General features: G+C 40.3%; 2 protein-coding genes across 3 annotated transcripts in view; both read left to right on the plus strand.

Annotated features, from left to right (window-relative positions):
• tent2 (terminal nucleotidyltransferase 2) overlaps window positions 1-2,678 on the plus strand; it is a 37,526-nt gene extending 34,848 nt beyond the window's left edge. The window contains exons 13-15 of the mRNA XM_071400082.1: window positions 813-904; window positions 1,185-1,264; window positions 1,381-2,678. Coding sequence (XP_071256183.1) covers window positions 813-904; window positions 1,185-1,264; window positions 1,381-1,452 — 244 coding nt within the window. The 3' untranslated portion in view covers window positions 1,453-2,678. The remainder of the gene's footprint in view (window positions 1-812; window positions 905-1,184; window positions 1,265-1,380) is intronic.
• A 12,247-nt stretch (window positions 2,679-14,925) lies between these two features.
• Window positions 14,926-21,676, plus strand: part of cmya5 (cardiomyopathy associated 5) — a 64,121-nt gene continuing 57,370 nt past the window's right edge. Inside the window, exon 1 of one of the 2 annotated variants that reach the window (XR_011674882.1) lies at window positions 14,926-15,708. Coding sequence is in view for 1 of the 2 variants with exons in the window: in XM_071400046.1 (XP_071256147.1) it covers window positions 15,611-15,708 (98 nt within the window). In the remaining variant the exon portion in view is untranslated. The remainder of the gene's footprint in view (window positions 15,709-21,676) is intronic. The other variant, XM_071400046.1, reaches the window with a different exon arrangement.

Genomic DNA, 21,676 nt, shown 5'->3' on the forward strand with positions numbered 1-21,676 from the left:
TTATCGCCCCTTTGTCATTCATTCAGTGAGGAGAGAAAGAGAGACGCATTAGCGCCTGGCTGGGTACCAATGTCCTACAGCACATTGTCTTGGCGGGTTAAGTTGGGAATAGGTGTGGGAAGAAACTGGTAAAAAGGCTCTAAATACTTTTCTGTTTGCTTATTTGACGGAATTTTGAAATCACAATGTAAAATACAAACATTTAGGAAAAGTAAGGGAAGGAGCAGGGCACTGCTTTTTTGGGGGGCCACCTTTTTTTTACTTATAAAATCAAACGTCAGTGGCCGTTGGCCTATGGCGGTTCTAGTGTTAAACATTTGAACATGGCCAGAATAGAATTTATTGGATCACTCGCATACCATAACACAACATCTGCATATAATCACAGTTTGTGCTCATCTGAACCAGAATGTGGCCTTACAGTAGATGTTGATATGGTGAATCTCCTTTAAGCCCAGGAAGCAGCCATTCAACCTGCCGTTCACCATCTTTTCAAGCTTAATAATGTCAAATTACGTTTGTTACTCACGGAATATGGAGTTCCGATCAGCAACTATCGTCATTTACTGCTGTCACAGCTGGTATGTACTCTCCTCTCTCCTCCCACTCCCCCTCTCCCTCTGGTGTCATGTTGCTGTCTGAGGGACTGCAACAGGTGTAAACTGACCTTCAACCTTTTGGCAGCGTTGCTGGACGCTCCGAGAAACTCTGACTGAGCTATGCCTACAATATCATACCATGCCATACAGAACACACACACACACACAGATGTCTACTCATGCTCACAACACTCTCCCTCTCCTCTGTTTCAGGTGGGATAAACAGGTGATCTCGGTGCGAGAGGCTAAGGCTTTGCCCAAGTCAAATAGTCTAGAGTGGAGAGACAAGTTCATCTGTGTGGAAGGTAGGCCAGACCAGACCTGACTAGTCAATCACTTCTAACCATGACACTGACGCCGAGCTGCCTCCTACACAGTTGTGTAGTGACTGTGTAAAAACTGTTATTACCATGATGTAATGTCTCCCCTTTTAGATCATCTTCTTATATTGACACCTAGGGGCTAGAGACCTATGCTACAAAACATGATTGTGCAATACATCTGGTTCTTGCTAAATCAGTGTCAATGTTTTAATGTGGCATCTGTCCCAACTGACATGTTGTCTCTCCATTGTTGCTCTCTCAGAGCCATTTGATGGCACCAACACAGCCAGGGCAGTCCATGAGAAGGTCAAGTTTGATGCCATCAAAGCACAGTTCGCTGAGGTAGACTTAGGGAACGTTTCACTGTGGTTGTTTTCCTTCCACATTGTAAATCCACCATTTTTATTTGAGAGCATGGGGCATCCCAAATCTAACCCCACCCCTCTCACTCTCTCTAGTCGTGGCAGATGCTCCAGCTGAGAAAGGATCTCAACTTCATCCTCCCAATCAGAAACACCATCCAGAGATGAGGAGGAGGAACTGTGAGTGACTCAGCTGTACAGAGGAAATCTGCCTGGTCTGTCCTGGGCCTTTCTGCTGGGTTGTACAGTCTCCGTCTCCCTCCTCAGCATGCAAGGAGCCCTATCATTCAGACTCTTCACGTTCTCCTGACTCACCTGCCAATATTATGGACACAGAAGAGAAATAAAAGAAAGCATAACCTCTGATATTTGAAGAGGATACATGAGATTGCTGCTAAAGTGTGTGTGTGGTCTGAAGTATTGCTGCTGCCTCGCATAGGGGCCGATTCAGACTTAGTAATTGTACGCCTTTCTTAGGCATGCCTTTCCTACGCACTTCTCAGTAGTTGGTATTCAGACTTCAGGCATGTAACGAGGTTCGGGGGGGGTGGGGTTCCCTTGCGCGCACTAAATAAATGGAATTCAACCCCAGAAAACATACCAATTTGATCAGGGAGTTTTTGTTCAGTTATACTGAATAAAAATATAAATGCAACATACCTCAATTTCAACAATTTTACTGAGTTAGTTCATTTAAAAGAAATCAGTCAATATAAATTAATTAATTTGGCCCTAATCTATGGATTTCACATGACTGGACAGGGGCGCAGCCACGGGTGGGCCTGGGAGGGCATAGGCCCACCCACTTGGGAGCCAGGCCCAGCCAATCAAAATGAGTTTTTCCCCACAAAAGGGCTTTATTACAGACAGAAATAATCCTCAATTTCATCAGCTGGCTTGGCTGGTCTCAGACGATCCCTCAGCTGAAGAAGCCGAATGTGGAGGTCCTGGGCTGGCATGGTTACACGTTGTCTGCGGTTGTGAGGCCGGTTGGACATACTGCCAAATTCTCTAAAACTGTGTTGGAGGCGGATTATGGTAGAAAAATTAACATTTCATTCTCTGTCAACAGCTCTGGTGGACATTCCTGCTGTCAGCATGCCAATTGCACACTCTCTCAAAACTTGAGACATCTGTGGCATTGTGTTGTGTGACAAAACTGTACATTTTAGAGTGGCCTTTTATGCACCTGTGTAATGATCGTGCTGTTTAATTATCTTATTGATATGCGACACCTTTCAGGTGGATGGATTATTTTGGCAAAGGAGTAAGGCTCACTAAGAGGGATGTAAACAAATTTGTGCACAAAAATTGAGAGAAATAAGGTTTTTGTGTGTATGGAAAATGTCTGTGATCTTTTATTTAAGCTCATAAAACATGGGACCAAAACTTTACATGTTGCGTTTATATTTTTGTTTAGTATCGTTAATCTGTTCATTTCTCTAAAGCAATCTCTTTAAATATGGTGTACCTTTAATTTGAATTTGATCGGCACAAGACTTGAATGTAGACTATGGCGAATGCGTTCAGAAAATAGAAGCCATTAAAACATATACATATTTGCCTCAATTTCAGAACCCATGGGTAGATTTACACATTTATGTTTAGGGAATAATCATGAATCCTACTTAATGGAACATTTTTGCCTTTACTCGCAAATAAAGAAAGGTGGTTTGATTCATTGTGAAAGCTGCCACATTCAGATCAGCAATGGTAACGTTGGAAGTAATGTAGCCTACAAAATAATTATAATATGTAGAATACAACAGTATCATATAATAAATATACCCTAATTGCCCGCATTGATCATGGAACTGTTTGATGACAAGTACAAGTCTTGCGGCATGCATCAAGTTCAAAGACACAGTTTGAAGTCCATAATTATTTATTTTTACTACAAATTGTATTTGGCCTTCATTAAATAGTATCCACTATTATTTGACCCGCAGCCACAACCACAAGGACGCCCTTACAGTGGAAAGAAATAAAGTTTAAATTGGGAGTTAAATATATGTGGTTGTTATGGTCGCTACCCACAGTTGCCGAATAATATTTAACATAGGCTATTAATTTAATCCCTGCAAGTTATAAAGCCATACAATTAAAATTCTGCATAATGGCACAGCATTTCATACTTCACTGTGGGAAAGGGGCATAAATAGGCCTACCTGTCATGTTAATATGTTTTTCAGTTTCCTTCCATTCATCTCCAGCGAACATAAGGTAAAGTAGATCTAAAACAATTGTTATTTAGCCTATATTTACAATCCCCTTATCCAAACGGATTACCTAGCTCTTGTCAATAGCTCTTATCATATAATTTATTTGATCTGCACCCCAAACTGGCACTGGCATTTCCCCCAAGCTTAAGTTCAAGGTCAGAATACGCTTAGACAGAAAATGTACGCGCGTGTAACTCTGGTCTGAATTTTCCCCTTAGATAAGAGCAGACCCTGACAGAAAACATAGCTATAATAATATCCCCTTCTTCACCCCACTCTCTTTTCATCTCCATCTCTTTCTCTCCTCTGTGTCTGCCCTTGCACATGGATCTGTAATGATCTGTCCGAAGGTTCTCCTTGAACTGTGTTCTACTTCCTCTGCTCTTTACATACCATGGGGGACCTGTCCTCCCAAGATCAAAGGTCAAACCCTTGGTCAAGAACACATCTCAGAACCTCCAGTCAGCTCTCTAATATTAGCTCCTCAGCACCCGTATGTTTCCAGCTTATCTATGATTATCGATGACATTGACAATGTTGTGGGGCGAAGTACCAATCCTAGGTAGAATGCATATTAGAATGTTATTATCATGGAACATTGTCATTCTGCTGTCATTATTCTGTTGTCTCTATGACAATAGGTAGAGGTAGTGTCTGCAGAAGTGCTTTTGTGTGAATAACAACTAAGAAATCCATTTGGGATTCTAGGCTATGACGGCATGTATGAGCACCCAGCAAACCAAAGTTGGTTCTGTGAAAGTTCCCAGAACATTCATTAGGTTGCGGTAAATGTTCTCATAATACAAAAACTGTCCCGTTGTGCTGATGATTATACAATGTTTGTATAAAACATTCACCTGACATTGCAAGAACATTCGCAAAACACATTTAGTCTGTTCTTTAAAGGTTCCCAGAATGTGGGAACAGTCTGGTGGGAACATTGTGGGGACATCACAAAAGATGTGTTCCCAAAACACAAAACCTGTCCAGATGATTATACAATGTTTCTATTAGTTTGCAAGAACGTTCCCAGAACACATTTCTTATGTTATTTAAAAGTTCTTAAAACATTTCTTTAGGTTGTCGGAACATTGCGGGATATGACAAGATGGGTTCCCAAAACAGAAAATCTGTCCATTTGAGATGACATTCTTACAATGTTTATATCAGGGTGCACAAAACGTTCCCTCAATGTTCATTGAATGTTATTTCTATGTTCCCAGAATGATCAAATTCAGTTTTGAACAGTCCATGGAGGTTTCTTTCATGTGTTAGTGTTCTCTTACTGTTGACAAAGTTAATTGTACAACAATCAATTTAGAAACACATCTGGCAATTAATTGTAATTACATGACAATTTATTGTACAAACAGTTCTGCCATAGTCTCGAGCGGGGATCGGACCTGGGAGCGTTATCCCTGGAATTAATCCATAGCGCCATTGGGAAGGGACTAACATACATTTAAAGCAATTTACACCTTTACTATGACTTCCAGATTGTGGTCTTTATCTTTGCATACAGTACCTGTCAAAAGTTTGGACACCTACTCATTCAAGAGTTTTTCTTTAGTTTTACTATTTTCTACATTGTAGGATAATAGTGAAGACATCAAAACTATGAAATAACACATACTAATTCATATAGTAACCAAAAAAGTGTTAAATCATTTTATATATTTAAGATTCTTCAAATTAGCCACCCTTTGCCTTGATAACAGCTTTGCACACTTGGCATTCTCTCAACCAGCTTCACCTGGAATGCTTTTCCAACCATCTTGAAGGAGTTCACACATTTGCTGAGCACTTGTTGACTGCTTTTCCTTCACTCTGCGGTCCAACTCACCCCAAACCATCTCAATTGGGTTGAGGTCAGGTGATTGTGGAGGCCAGGTCATCTGATGCAGTACTCCATCACTTTCCTTCTTGGTCAAATAGCTCCTACACAGCCTGGAGGTGTGTTGGGTCATTGTCCTGTTAGGAAAAAAATGATAGTCCCACTAAGCGCAAACCAGATGAGATGGCGTATCGCTGCAGAATGCTGTGGTAGCCATGCTGGTTAAGTGTGCCTTGAATTCTAAATAAATCACTGACAGTGTCACCATGAAACATTACAGGAGCATTCTGCTAATGTTGATGGATGTGTGTTTTAAAATCCCAGCCCCCGTCCCCGCAGGAGGCCATTTGCCTTTTGGTAGGCCGTCATTGTAAATAAGAATATGTTCTTGATTGACTTGCCTAGTTAAATAAAGGTTAAATAAAAATTTTAAAAGCAGCCCCACATCATCACACCCCCTCCTCCATGCTTCAAGGTGGGAACCACATATGCGGAGATCATCCGATCACTTACTCTGTGCGTCTCACAAAAACACGGCGGTTGGAACCAAAGATCTCAAATTTGGACTCATCAGACCAAAAGACAGATTTCCACCGGTCTAATGTCCATTGCTCGTGTCTCTTGGCCCATGCAAGTCTCTTCTTCTTATTGGTGTCCTTTAGTAGTGGTTTCTTTGCAGCAATTCGAACATGAAAGCCTGATTCACGCAGTCTTCTCTGAACAGTTGATGTTGAGATGTGTCTGTTACTTGAACTCTGTGAAGCATTTATTTGGGCTGCAATCTGAGGCTGCTAACTCTAATGAACTGGGTCTTCCTTTCCTGTGGCGTTCCTCATGAGAGCCAGTTTCATTATAGCGCTTGATGGTTTTTGTGACTGCACTTGAAGAAACTTTCAAAGTTCTTGAAATTTTCCAGATTGACTGACCTTCATGTCTTAAAGTAATGATAGACTGTCGTTTCGCTTTGCTTATTTGAGCTGTTCTTGCCATAATATGGACCGGGTCTTTTACCAAATAGGGCTATTTTCTGTATACCAACACTACCTTGTTACAACACAACTGATTGGCTCAAACGCATTAACTGTTACGGCTAGATGTTCCGCTAGCGGAACCCCTCGACAACATCCGGTGAAATGGCAGAGCGCGAAATTCCCCCAAAAATATTAGAAATATTTAACTTTCATACATTCACAAGTGCAATACACCAAATTAAAGCTTAACTTCTTGTTAATCTAGCCATCATGTCAGATTTCAAAAAGGCTTTACAGCGAAAGCACACCATGCGATTATGTTAGGTCAGCGCCTAGTCACAAAAAACATACAGCCATTTTCAAGAGAGGAGTCACAAAAAGCAGAAATAGAGATAAAATTAATCACTAACCTTTGATGATCTTCATCAGATGGCACTCATAGGACTTCATGTTACACAATACATGTATGTTTTGTTCGATAAAGTTCATATTTATATCCAAAAATCTCAGTTTACATTGGCGCGTTATGTTAAGTAATGTTTTGCCTCCAAAACATCCGGTGAATTGGCAGAGAGCCACATCATAAACTTTGATAAAAGATACAAGTGTTATATATAGGATTAAAGATAAACTTCTCCTTCATGCAAGTGCTGTGTCAGATTTCAAAAAAGCTTTACGGCGAAAGCACACCATGCGATAATCTGAGTACAGCGCTCAGCCACAAAACAAGCCATACAGATACCCGCCAAGTTGTGGTGTCAACAAAAGTCAAAAATAGCGTTATAAATATTCACTTACCTTTGATGATCTTCATCGGAATGCACTCCCAGGAATCCCAGTTCCACAATAAATGTTCGTTTTGTTTGATAAAGTTAATCTTTATGTCCAAATACCTCCTTTTTGTTTGCACGTTTAGTTCACTAATCCAAATGCACAAAGCGCGGGCACTATGTCCAGACGAAAAGTCAAAAAAGTTCCATTACAGTTTGTAGAAACATGTCAAACGATGTATATAATCAATCTTTAGGATGTTTTTATCATAAATCTTTAATAATATTCCAACCGGACATTTCCGTTGTCATTAGAAAGGAAAGGGAACGGAGCTCGCGCTCACGGCCGCGCGCGATAAACAACTAAAGGCTTGAGCCACTTACTGTGAGTGGTCTTATTCTCTCCCCTTTCACAATAGAAGCCTGAAACAACTTTCTAAAGACTGTTGACATCTAGTGGAAGCCTTATGAAGTGCCATCTGACCCCATTTACACTGGAATTGGATAGGCAATCACTTGAAAAACTACAAACCTCAGATTTCCCACTTCCTGGTTGGATGTTTCTCAGGTTTTTGCCTGCCATATGAGTTTTGTTATACTCACAGACATCATTTAAACAGTTTTAGAAACTTCAGGGAGTTTTCTATCCAAATCTATGCAAATAATATGCATATCCTAGCTTCTGGGCCTGAGTAGCAGGCAGTTTACTCTGTGCACGCTTTTTACGCGAACATGAAAATACTGCCCCCTAGCCCAAAGAGGTTATTAAGGAAAGAAATTCCACAATTTAACTTAACAAGGCAGACCTGTTAATTGAAATGCATTCCAGGTGACTACCTCATGAAGCTGGTTGAGAGAATGCCAAGAGTTTGGAAAGCTGTCATCAAGGCAAAGGGTGGCTACTTTGAAGAATCTCAAATATTTAAAAAAAATTAATTTTTGGGGGGTTACTACATGATTCCATATGTGTTATTTCATAGTTTTGATGTCTTCACTATTATTCTACAATGTAGATAATAGTAAAAATAAAGAAAAACCCTTGAATGAGTAGGTGTGTCCAAACTTTTGACTGGTACTGTATGTACGAAGACATATGACCATAGTTTGGATCATAATTAAAGTATTTCAATACAAAGGGAAATCCACTGGAAACATTAGGATCCTGGTGGCGCAACAGACTAGCCTATTTTTTCCTGCACCATAGGAAATTTAAACTTTTATTGCATTTAAGGTTAATAAAATGCTTCTAAAGTTTGTAATTTCCACTTTAAAATGTCAGACTTTTTTTTGCCCAAACGAAAAATGTATCAACCTATACAAAATGTACCATTAATTATAATCCACATAGTAATTCACATTTCCTGTTGTTGCAGGATTATTTTCCTGCTGTGAGAAACTGGTCAAATTATGATTCTATACCTGGATAGGCGTCTCGGATGACATCTCCATTAATGTTAGGGAAATGTTCTAGTAATATTCTCTCATAACCAATTTAATTGAACCCAGACATGACCGCTGAAGAATGTTTAGCGAGCATTATTGGAACAATCATGGCATAACGTCACACGAAAACATTATGAGAGCATTGTGGGAATATTCCCTGCATGTTGCTATGGGTGTTTTTAATTACATCGCCATCAACATTAAGAGAATGTTCCTGTAATGTTTCCTCAGAACCATTTCTATTGCTCTCACATTTTGTTGCAGCAGTATGTTCTAAAAACATTACTTTTACATTGTTATTACCTGGAAACCTAATGAGAATGTTTGAAGAATGTTCTGTGGTGGATGTTACAGCTGTTATGCAGAACATTCTAAGGACATTTAATTTTTTTTAAATTCAACATCAACAAAAAACATGTTATCATCCTAATGTTATATAAAATCTTAACTAGAAGTTAATGGGAATCTTAACTAATGTTCTGGGAATGTTCCCGGTTTGCTGGGAAGCTTTTTGTATTTTTCAAATTAGTTAATTATATTGGGGGAATTCTAAGACATTTCTGTTCAAACCCTTTCTTTTCCTATGATTGGATTCAGGTCAATGCTGTGTCTGATTCAGCGACTAGTTTTGTTCTTCTAAACATTGACAGTCACTCATATGTGATCAGTTAACTGCTAGACAGACCAGTGCGACAATCTACTCTCACCTCGACGTGAGTATAGCTACTTTTATTGGTAATATTTTCTTTATGTGGTTCCTTGTGACTTTTTGTACTGAACACACTTTCAATGATTTATTTAAATGATAAGAAAAATGATTGTGTCCCTGCGTATTTCATTGGAATGAAATGTTAACTGAGACTGAGACCTCTAGGTGCCCAGACCCTTGTTAGTTTGTCTCTCTGTGATTTTGATGCCGAATTTCGTTCGTTTTATGACCAGTGCATAGTGTTGGCATGAAGAGGGACATGGTGTCAGTCAGACATAGCTGTGTGTGCATGTATGTTTGTTCACACCTGTGCTACAGGGGGTACAGTGCCTATATTTAACCCAGCCACGGAGAATCTAGTCTTAAAGGGATAGCTGCAAGATTAGCCCTTTATACTCACACCTGTATACAGGTTTAAAATGGCAGGTTTGGGCACTGATAAGCGCCTAAATTGGAACGCAGTGGCTATACAGTAACATGCTATAAATTATGACAGAGCTCAAGCTGTATGGGTTTTGACTGACAGCTGTTTTGAACTTGAGCACCACACGCGACAAGAAGTAGCCCCCTTCCCTCCTGCTAATTGGGCAACTATTAAAACATTTTTGTTGTCCGAGTGAGGGAAATGCTGTAAATTAAGAGGACTCGATGTACACTGAACAAAAATATAAACGCAACATGCAACAAATTCAAAGATTTTACTGGTACAGTTCATACAGTATAGGGAAATCAGTCAATTGAAATGAATTCATTAGGCCCTAATATATGGATTTAAATGACTGGGAATACAGATATGCATCACAGATATCTTTAAAGGTAGGGGCGTGGATCAGAAAACCAATCAGTATCTGGTGTGACCACCATTTGTATAATTTAGCATGGCACATCTCCTTCGCATAGAGTTGATCAGACTGTTGATTGTGGCCTGTGGAATGGTGTCATACTCCTCTTCAATGGCTGTACAAAGTAGCTGGATATTGGCGGGAACTGGAACAAGCAGTTGTACACAGCGATTCAGAGCATCCCAAACATGCTCAATGAGTGACATGTCTGGTGAGTATGCAGGCCATTGAAGAACTGGGACGTTTTCAGCTTCTAAGAATTGTGTACAGATACTTGTGACATTGGGCCGTGCATTATCATGCTGAAACATGAGGTGATGGTGGCGGATGAATGCCACGACAATGGGCCTCAGGATCTCGTCACGGTGTCTGCATTCAAATTGCCATCAATAAAATGTGTTCGTTGTCCGTAGCTGATGCCTGCCCATACCATAACCCCACTGCCAACATGGGGCACTCTGTTCACAACGTTGACATCAGAAAATACTCCCCCACACAACTCCATACATGTCATCTGCTCAGTACATTTAAATCCGGGATTCATCCATGAAGAGCACACTTCTCCAGCGTGCCAGTGGCCATCGAAGGTGAGCATTTTCCCGCTGAAGTCGTTTACAATGCCAAACTGCAGTCAGGTCAAGACCCTGGTGAGGATGACGAGCACGCAGATGGGCTTCCCTAAGACGGTTTCTGACAGTTTGTGCAGAAACTCTTCAGTTGTGCAAAGCCACAGTTTTATCAGCTGTCCGGGTGGCTGGTCTCAGATGATCCCGCAGGTGAAGAAGTCAGATGTTAAGGTCCTGGGCTGGTGTGGTTACACGTGGTCTGCGATTGTGAGGCAGGTTGGATGTACTGCCAAATTATCTAAAATGACGTTGGAGGGGGCTTATGGTAGAGAAATTAACATTTAATTCTCTTGCAACAGCTCATTCCTGCAGTAATCATGCTAGTTGCACGCTATCTCAAAACTTGAGACATCAAAACTGCACATTTTGGAGTGGCCTTTTATTGTCCCCAGCACAACCTGCACCTGTGTAATTTTCATGTTGTTTAATCAGCTTCTTGATATGCCACACCTGTCAGGTGGATTGATTATCTTGGCAAAGGAGAAATGCTCACTAAGAGGGATGTTGCAATTATATTTTTGTTCCGTTATTTTGAAAGATGACACGTTGAGGATTATAATTAATACCACTTTGATGTCATACAAGCAAGCCAAACACCCGTGAGTCCAAATTTGCACTTCACATTTCCATATCATAAAACTCATATGCAGTCAATGTTTATGATCACTTTGTTTGATGTACAATTACTAGATGACATGGCGTCATACTCTGGGTTGTTCTGAACTATGTTTGTCTTATGAAGAAAATTTGCCTCGGAACACGCACCTGAATGCACACATGACTCCTTTCTATGCGCACCAAAATGACGATCCGTTTCTCTGAATTGTGCAGTGAAAACCTGACACTAAGATTTTATTTTATAACTTACCTAGTCATGTTGGCAATAGAACAAGCTTTCAAATGTGTATTTATTATGGATCCCAAGGGAGCAGCAACTCTTCCTGGGGTCCAGCAAAATTAAGGCAGTTATACAATTTTAAAAACATTACAATACATTCACAACACATTGTGTGCCCTCAGGCTCCAACTCTACTACCACATATCTACAACACTAAATCCATATGTACATGAACTCAGCAAAAAAAGAAACGTCCTCTCACTGTCAATGGCATTTATTTTCAGCAAACTTAACATGTGTAAATATTTGTATGAACATAACAAGATTCAACAACTGAGATATAAACTGAACAAGTTCCACAGAGATGTGACTAACATAAATTGAATAATGTGTCCCTGAACCAAGGGGGGGGGTCAAAATCAAAAGTAACAGTCAGTATCTGGTGTGGCCACCAGCTGCATTACGTACTGCAGTGCATCTCCTCCTCATGGACTGCACCAGATATGCCAGTTCTTGCTGCGAGATGTTACCCCACTCTTCCACCAAGGCACCTGCAAGTTCCCGGACATTTCTGGGGGTAATGGCCCTCGCCCTCACCCTCCGATCCAACAGGTCCCAGACATGCTCAATGGGATTGAGATCTGGGCTCTTCGCTGGCTAAGGCAGAACACTGACATTTCTGTCTTGCAGGAAATCACGCAGAGAACGAGCAGTATGGCTGATGGCATTGTCATGCTGGAGGGTCATGTCAGGATGAGCCTGCAGGAAGGGTACCACATGAGGGAGGAGGATGTCTTCCCTGTAACGCACAGCGTTGAGATTGCCTGCAATGACAACAAGCTCAGTCCGATGATGCTGTGACACACCGGCCCAGACCATGTCGGACCCTCAACCTCCAAATCGATCCCTCTCCAGAGTACAGGCCTTGATGTAACACTCATTCCTTCGACAATAAACGCGAATCCGGTCATCACCCCTGGTGAGACAAAACCGCGACTCGTCAGTGAAGAGCACTTTTTAAGAGCACTTTTTGCCAGTCCTGTCTGGTCCAGCGATGGTGGGTTTGTGCCCATAAGCGACGTTGTTGCCGGTGATGTTTGGTGAGGACCTGCCTTACAACAGGCCTACAAGCACTCAGTCCAGCCTCTCTCAGCCTATTGCGGACAGTCTGAGCACTGATGGAGTGATTGTGCGTTCCTGGTGTAACTCGGCAGTTGTTGCCATCCTGTACCTGTCCCGCAGGTGTGATTTTCGGATGTACCAATCCTGTGCAGGTGTTGTTACACGTGGTCTGCCAATGCGAGGATGATCAGCTGTCCGTCTTGTCTCCCTGTAGCGCTGTTTTTGGCGTCTCACAGTACGGACATAGCAATTTATTGCCCTGGCCACATCTGCAGTCCTCATGCCTCCTTGCAGCATGCCTAAGGCACGTTCACGCAGATGAGCAGGGACCCTGGGCATCTTTCTTTTGGTGTTGTGCCAGTAGCTAAAACAGACAGCTCGGTGCATTCAACCTCTCACGAATACAAGTAGTGATGAAGTCAATCTCTCCTCCACTTTGAGCCAGGAGAGATTGACATGCATATTATTAATGTTTGCTCTCAGTGTAAATTTAAGGGCCAGCCGTGCTGCCCTGTTCTGAGTCAATTGCAATTTTCCTAAGTCCCTCTTTGTGGCACCTGACCACATGACTGAAAACTAGTCCAGGTGCGACAAAACTAGGGCATGTAGGACCTGCCTTGTTTATAGTGCTGTTAAGAAGGCAGAGCAGTGATTTATTATGGAGAGACTTCAACCTATCTTAGCTACTGTTGGATCAATATGTTTTGACCATGATAGTTTTACAATCCAGGGTTACTCCAAGCAGTTTAGTCACCACAACTTGCTTAATTTCCACATGGTTCATTACAAGATTTAGTTGAGATTTAGGGTTTAGTGAATGATTTGTGCCAAATACAATGCTTTTAGTTTTTGAAATATTTAGGACTAACTTATTCCTTGCCACCTATTCTGAAACTAACTGCAGCTCTTTAAGTGTTGCAGTCATTTCAGTCGCTGTAGTAGCTGACGTGTTTAGTCATCCTCTTTCATAGACACACTGGCTTTACTCAGAAAAAAACGCCAGAATTTCGGTTTTCAATCGTTTGGCAGCTGTTTTCATAATTTGGTTCAGGTTTTTACAACTTGGAGGAAAAGCACAACACAGACAGCAGCTGCCTCTGTTCTCTCCCGTGATAGTCCTATACGCCACCCTTTCAGAAGTTTTGCCTTCACACAGCCTGCCCGCTGATGCCCACCTGACCCAGATTGCGATTTATAATGGTCCGTTTTTGGGATTGCGTAAACAATAACAATAATTGTGTGATGGCAGGGTTGCAGGGTTGTGTTCCAAACAAAGCAACTACAAATGTGCTTGCTCTAGTTCCTCAACGGCACAGCTAGGAGAGTGCCTTGAAAGAGTGCCTTGAAATTACTTAGGAACTGTGCACACTTTGGAGAGGTGTCTGGCCACTTGGAGACACCAGTTAGTCTTCTCACCCAAACCCACAATTTTCTTATGTTACTGAATGTATCCAGAGTATTTTCAGATGATCAACACGTGTTAAAGTACAGTAAATGTCCAATATACATAAAATCAACAGTGTAACGTTTGGATTCAGTCTTGTCAGATGAACTGTTGTCCTCAATTTTCCATAATCTCCAAACTGTTCCCTTTCATTTGCTACCATGCTTATATGTATGCATTTGAGCATATGCTTTTCATATTTATTTTGTGAGAAACACTTCAATGTAGCCCTATCATTATAGGCCAATTCTCACAAGTGTAAAAGGGTAAGGCCTTTTTCTACTTACCCAGAGTCCGATGAACTCATGGATACTTTCAAATGAAAGTTCAAGAACATTGGGAAACGGCACTCCAATTAAATTTTTTATTCACATAGAAATGTGTGTTATGGATCTATCATTCTACTTGAAACCAAGTCTAACAAGCTATTTCTATGCTTCCCGTTCTTAAGTTTTGTTTTTGCATCTTTTACTTTTGGTTTTTCATACACTAGCTTTAAACAGCTGAAACAACAATATTTTTGGTTATGGAAAACATATTTCACAGCGGTTTAGATGGTACAATGATTATCAACACAACACTAGTTTATTTTGTAACATAAACTGAAATTAGGCAAACTCTTAAAGTTTTAGCCACCAGGAAATGGCGGAACGATTTCTGCATAGTGCAACTTTAAAAGACAAAAAAGTCACCTGATTTCACCTTTTTATTTTTGTCCGGGAAGGCTAACACGTTTTAGCACTTATTCCTTCATCAGAAATACCATTTGTATGTCTCTGAGTGTAGTTTGAAGGAAGTAAAAAAATAGTTTTGTGAGCCATTGCTAACTAGCGTTAGCGCAATGCCTGGAAGTCTACCAGAACAGCTAACATGCTCGCACTATCCCTTTAAACTCACACTGACCCTGATCCATGCTGCCACTAGAACACTGTGGCACTGTGACCCACTTAAAGCTATTTTAGTGTTATGACCATGTCATGTTTCTAACCAGGACCCACCATTTGGTGGACATTGATTTATAATTCCCTCTGTGTTGTTGCACACAGGGAGCAAACTTGCACAGCTTTAGATACTGTAGGCGTTGTATATTAGGGAACAGTTGTTGCAGTAAATGACATGTTACGTCTCTGTCTGAGGGTGTTGTTGTAGGTCCACAGACTGAAATGCAGGGGGCAGAAAGACACAGTGCCCTGTCTCACACTCCTCACCCCTCCGTCCCTCTCTTTCAGCCTCACTCTTCTCTCCATCTCTCTCTCTCCCCTCCCCTCTCTCCCTGTCCCTTAGCCCTCTCCTGTCTTGCTCTGTCCCTCTCTGTCAGTCTATTTCCAGTGCTAGCTGAGTCAGGCGAATAGCTCTCAGCTTGGATTGACACAAATAGGAAGAGGGACTCCAATACTCTAAGAGGGTCAGACACCAACAGAAAAATAACAAGAAACTTTAGAAAACATCAGGAACTACGGAAATATACTGAAACCTGCTAAAGGAACCTGCTATAAACTACAAAAATGGACTCTGATATGGCGTTGACGGAATTACAGGAGCATGAGTTGCCAGAGGCCGTCATTCAGGACGATGAAGACGACGTGGAGGAACTCAGGAACAGGTGCTTGAATTTCAGCTAAGTGCTTCACTGTCTTACTGTGCTCTGGAGCACACACACACACACACACACACACACACACACACTCTACAACACTAGTACAATTAGTGCTCTATTAATTCAGATCCGCTTTAGCCGACATCCGCATAGCTATTGTTTTGGTTGTTTTGGCCGTGTCGGAGGTGAAACTGCGTTAGAGCTGTCAAATCCACAAGCGACACCTGTCATTATACCTAAAGCGGACATTGCCAATGGCTGCACGGAGTCACATTACGAGAAATCCTATGCAAGCTTGTTTACAAGTTCGAACACTGGAAAGCGATTAGGCTGATAGAAAAAGGTTTTCTATCAGCCTAAAAATTATTTTTGTTTAATGATTTTCAATTTGAGCGTCATTATTTCTATTTAGCCTACATTTTCTCATTCTGAATTTGGGACGGGTGTGGCTTTGTGACAATGATCAAGAGCAGCTGCTCACCGGTTTGACAACTCCCAGGCAGTTACAACTCAGAAACATCAGTATGCGGGTGTCAGTGATCACCAGTTAACACTTGATCTAATTGAATCTAGGCCTTACACTATCACACAGTTTAGTGCTTTACTCTAATCAGGTTATCCTGAATATTGCTACTGTAGCTACATAGATAGTTGTCCCTCAGCCCCAGTCACGATGACGTTCGGGGACACTAGCCTTCCCAGTTTTTATCTACCATTGGACAGAGCGAGTGCTCAGTGCATATAGGATCATTTGTTATACAGTTTTTCTCAATCGCGTACAAGCAATTTTTCAATCTGTGTTGAAACGTATCTATAGCATAACAGCAATGATCAAATGCTCAAATGCATATCTTAGACCACATTTTGCAAAACATGAAATACAAATGTCATCAGTGAATAGTACAAAGTTCACTGTTTTGTTCACAGAATATTAACACGTTGTTTTCATCATAAAATAAATGTGTGCAATTGTGTTCACTGTTTCTGACGATCAGTAAATACTACTGCACAAAATTCTAAATCATCCCATCAGTGTCATACCATTTGAGTCGTTCCATGTCATTTCAGCAAGCCATGACACCCACCATTGTTCTGAAATCGTTTCTGTAATTATAAACTGGTAAGATTGACATTCCCGAAACCTTATTTTGTTGAAATTGTATTTCATCTCAGAAAAATGTATCAAATTGATTGCACCCAAATTGTCCATTTTAGTTTAAAGGATATATTCAATAAATATAGCACCCAACATCTGATTTGGACCAAACTTCTTCCTACCAATGAGTAAGACATGAGGAATCCAATAGAATATTCAAAAGCCACTCACAAACCCCCCACTTCAATCCCACCCCAACAACCAGGATACAATATCAGTTCTCTATGTCTGACAAGTAGTATGAATATGCAGTTTGGAGTATTGTTTCTTCATACTATGTAATGTATTCCTTAATTTGGTGATGGTTATTTTCCTCTGTTCTGATAAATTTGAAATTGAAGTCTCTTGCAATTTTTACCATAAATTAGTGTGAAAATATCAGGTTTTGACCACTTGATGCTGCTGTTCCTGCTATGCTGCCAGAGATTTTGCTGGTCCCTTGTTGTTTTAAATAGATCACATTTCCTTTGCAACTTTGCTTAGAAAACCAATACATTTTTCTCATGGTAAATTAAGTGTGTGGTCATCCTCACAATTCAAGTCATTCCTTCATGAAAGCAATTCATTTAGTCTTTCTCTTAGCAACTTAATGCTTCAACCCAACATTCCTTGAATAGTCCAACAAGGCAGCCTTCTGCGAGAGCTATGCCAATGGTGCAATGAACCTTTTCTTCAAGACTAAAACTTTGTTGGAGAAATGGGCTAGCGACTAAAAGGTTCTAACAACCTTAATAAAATATTACAATTGTAAACCATTGCATGGCAGTCTTATATTTCCAAGAACATTATTAGAAAACAGCTCTATATGCAGTGTGATTAGTGACATTTACCATTAAACCCAACCCAACTCAATACCATTACAATCGCAAAAGACTATACAGTGTCTGTTTGGGACTTTCACAATTTAAGACCACTAGCGCCCTCTACTGAAGAACATTAGAATGATGCTTGACAAGGCCAATTCATTACCGATCTCAATCAAATTATGTGCTTGCTCGGGAAAAGCACAGAGCAAAGTTATTTTTTGAAGATATCTGCTGGGATGGTGTAAATACAACTAGGCTGCATTCCACGCTGCAATGGATATTCCAACTCTGAGCACCGGCCTGCTCTACTCTTGCTGATTTGATTGACGTAAATGCCAGAAGTTTGATTTTGAAAATAGATTTTATTGTAACTCTGGTTTCTCAAACCAACACTGACATTCTTATTATTACTGAATCTTGGTTAATAAAGTCCATGTCGAATACTGATGTGTCTCTGACTGGTTATAATGTATACAGATTTGGCAAAGGTGGGGGTGTCGTCATATTCGTAAAGGGCAGCTTAAATGTTTCCTTAAGCAATTTGAATGTCTAATCTTGAACGTAGGCCTTGGTAATAAAGCCCAGCTGACACTGGTGGGAATTTATCTCCCTCCCTCGGTTCTGCCTTGTGCTCTAAGGGGGGAATTACGGCCAGAGTTAAGCACGCATAAATGGAATGGCATTCCCTTTTTATGCACTTTTTCTCTCTACGTGTATTCCGATCTTGAACTTAGACATGAGAATAGCATGCTATTGGGGTGGAGATCAAAGAAAGGAAGTATGGCGGCGGTGTGTCTACAGATACGCCGTATTCTGACCTTAACTTAATTTCCAACAATTTCACACGCGATGAAAGGATGAATAAGGTCGACATCTACTTTTCCCCCCCCCCGATATAAATAGCACCATTCTTCATGCATTGTAATTTACAAATTGATAAGAGCTCATGATAAGAGCTACTGTAGGTAAATGAGTAAGCCGTTTGGATAAGGGGATTGTAAATGTAAATGACAATTGTTTCGATTTATTTTACCTTATGATTGCAGGAGACACATATGTAACTAGTCATATGGCAGCAAACTGAAGCATATCAATATATCACCTTTTCCACAGTGACGTTTATGAAATGCTGGCCTTATAACCTTGCAGGGATGAAGTTTGGAGAGCCATAGCTTCTGTAGCCATGCGCAAATTACAGTATAGCACCAAACATACCAAGTTGATTTATAATTTCTATAATGTTTAATTACAGTGTACGGCCAGACTTTTCAATGTATTTTTTACAATGTGTATCGTGTTAAATATTAGCCACTATCAGTAGCCTTTGTTCCTAAGGATTGCTAGCATTCGTAGATCATATTAGGCGAACAAATTTATTTGGGACATGTAGCCTATTTGAATCATAATGGAATGCATACCATACCGTAGCAGCTTAAACCTGGACCCTGGCGCACTGTTCACGAAGACTGGATTCAAATTAAAGGTACACCAAATTTAAAGGGATGGCTGTAGATACATGTACTGAAAACCATATTGAACACAACTCTACAAGAAAATCTGTTAGTGGGAGGGTTTTCAGGGGTTGAATTACATTTATTCAGTGCGTGCAGGGGAACCACACCTGCTAAGCCTGATACGCACCTGCATAAGGTAAGTCTGAATATTAATTACTGAGAAGTGCGTAGGAATGCAGTAGATTTTGTCTGAATCGGGCCCTAAGCAAATTGTCTGAATTACTGTCTTACTATGCTAAATCTTAATAATTCATATTGGGTCATTTTAATCTGAATTGGTTGATGCCAGTGTCACATAGGCTGAAATATATTTTTACTGAGCTAACTCTAACTCTGCTGATAAGTAAACCAACTCTCCCCAACTTTAAACACCCTAAAGAATGTACTCTTTTAGATATCTTTCTAACTAATGCCCTCATAAATATACTGCCAACGGAATCTTTGCTAATGAGCTCGGTGAACACTGTCCCATTGTCTGCATAAGAGATGATAAACTACCTAAATGCTGCCCACGGATTATTACAAAGAGACATTTTGGGCATTTGAATTAGCAACATTTCATGTCTGATCTGGGGTTGTGTGACTCGGGGATTGTGTCATCTGACTCGGATCAGGCGCTAAATTGTTTTGCTTCTCTGTTCAACAATTGTAGATAAGCATGCATACATTTAACAAAAAATTACAGGAAATACATTTTGCTTGGGCTAAGGCTAAATTGACTGATACCATGTATGACTGGCAGTCCTATAGATATTTGAGAAATATATTTGCCTTCAGAAAGTATTCATACCACTTGACTTGTTCCTGAATTCAAAATGTATAAAATATTTTTCACCCATCTACACACAATACCCCATAATGACAAATGAAAGCATGTTTTCATGAATGTTTGCACATTTATTGAAAATGAAATACAAAAATATGTAATTTACACAAGTATTCTAACCCCTGAGTCAATACTTTGTAGAAGCACCTTTGGCAGTGATGAGTCTTTCTGGCTAAGTCTCTAAGAGTTTGCCACATCCTGATTGTGCAACATTTGCCCATTTATTTGTTTAAAAATTCTCGTTTAAAAAAAACTAACTCGGCCACTCAGGAACATTCACTGTGTTCTTGGTAAGCAATTCCAGTGTAGATTTGGCCTTGTGTTGTAGATTATTGTCCTGCTGAAAGGTGAATTCATCTCTCATTGTCTGGTGGAAAGCAGACTGTACAAGGTTTTCCAATAGGATTTTGCCTTTACTCAAGCCCATTCCATTTCTTTTTTATCCTAAAGAACTCACCAGTCCTTAACGATTACAAGCATACCCATAACATGGAGCAGCCACCACCATGATTGAAAATACGGAGAGTGGTACTCACTGATGTGTTGTATTGAATTTGCCCCAAATATAACACTTTGTTTTCAGGACAAAAAGTTAATTGCTATGCCACATTTTTTGCAGTATTACTTTAGTGCCTTGTTGCAAACAGGATGCATGCTTTGGAATATTTTTTATTCTGTACAAGCTTCCTTCTTTTCACTCTGTAAATTAGGTTAGTATTGTGGAGTAACTACAATGTTGTTGATCCATCCTCAGTTTTCTCCAACACAGCCATTAAACTCTGTAACTGTTTAAAGTCACCATTGGCCTCATGGTAAAATCCCTGAGCAGTTTCCTTCCTCTCCGGCAACTGAGCTAGGAAGGATGCCTGTATCTTTGTAGTGACTGGGTGTATTGATACGCCATCCAAAGTGTAATTAATAATGTCGCCATACTCAAAGGGATATTCAATGTCTGCTTTTTTATTTTTACCCATTTTACCCTACCAATAGGTGCTCTTCTTTGTGAGGCATTGAAAAACCTCCCTGATCTTTGTGGTTGAATCTGCATTTGAAATTCACTGCTCGATTGAGAGACCTTACAATTATCTGTATGTGTGGGGTACAAATATGAGGTAGTCATTATGCAACTATGCAACTTATGAATCTTTGCAACTTATGTGACTTGTTAAGTGCAGTTTTACTCCTGAACTTATTTAGGCTTGCCATAACAAAGGGGTTGAATACTTATTGACTGAAGACATTTCAGCGTTTAATTTTTAATTAATTTGTAAAACTTTTGAAAACATAATTCCACTTTGACATTATGGCGTATTGTGTGTAGGCCAGTAACAAAACATCTCTATGTAATCAATTTTAAATTTAGGCTGTAACACAACAAAATGTGGAAAAAGTCAAGTGGTGTGAATACTTCTAAAGGCACTGTAGATGTCTATCTTTGGTTTGGAAAGCAAAGTCAACATACTGTACTTCTTGAACTGTGTATCTGAGAATAGTAGGAATCCAGCAAACTTCTGGAAAGTACTTAAATCTCTGAAAGCTAAAAAAACGTTAGCTGACATGGGCTAGTTGATCTGGACATTGATCAATTTCGAAATTGCACCTTGTGCATTCTACTATTAGAACTTTCAAGACTAAGTTGAAAGCTGGACTGAGGTCAGCTCAGACAGAGAAC

Source organism: Salvelinus alpinus, chromosome 5, assembly GCF_045679555.1.
Source record: "Salvelinus alpinus chromosome 5, SLU_Salpinus.1, whole genome shotgun sequence".
Classification (NCBI taxonomy): Eukaryota; Metazoa; Chordata; class Actinopteri; order Salmoniformes; family Salmonidae; genus Salvelinus; species Salvelinus alpinus.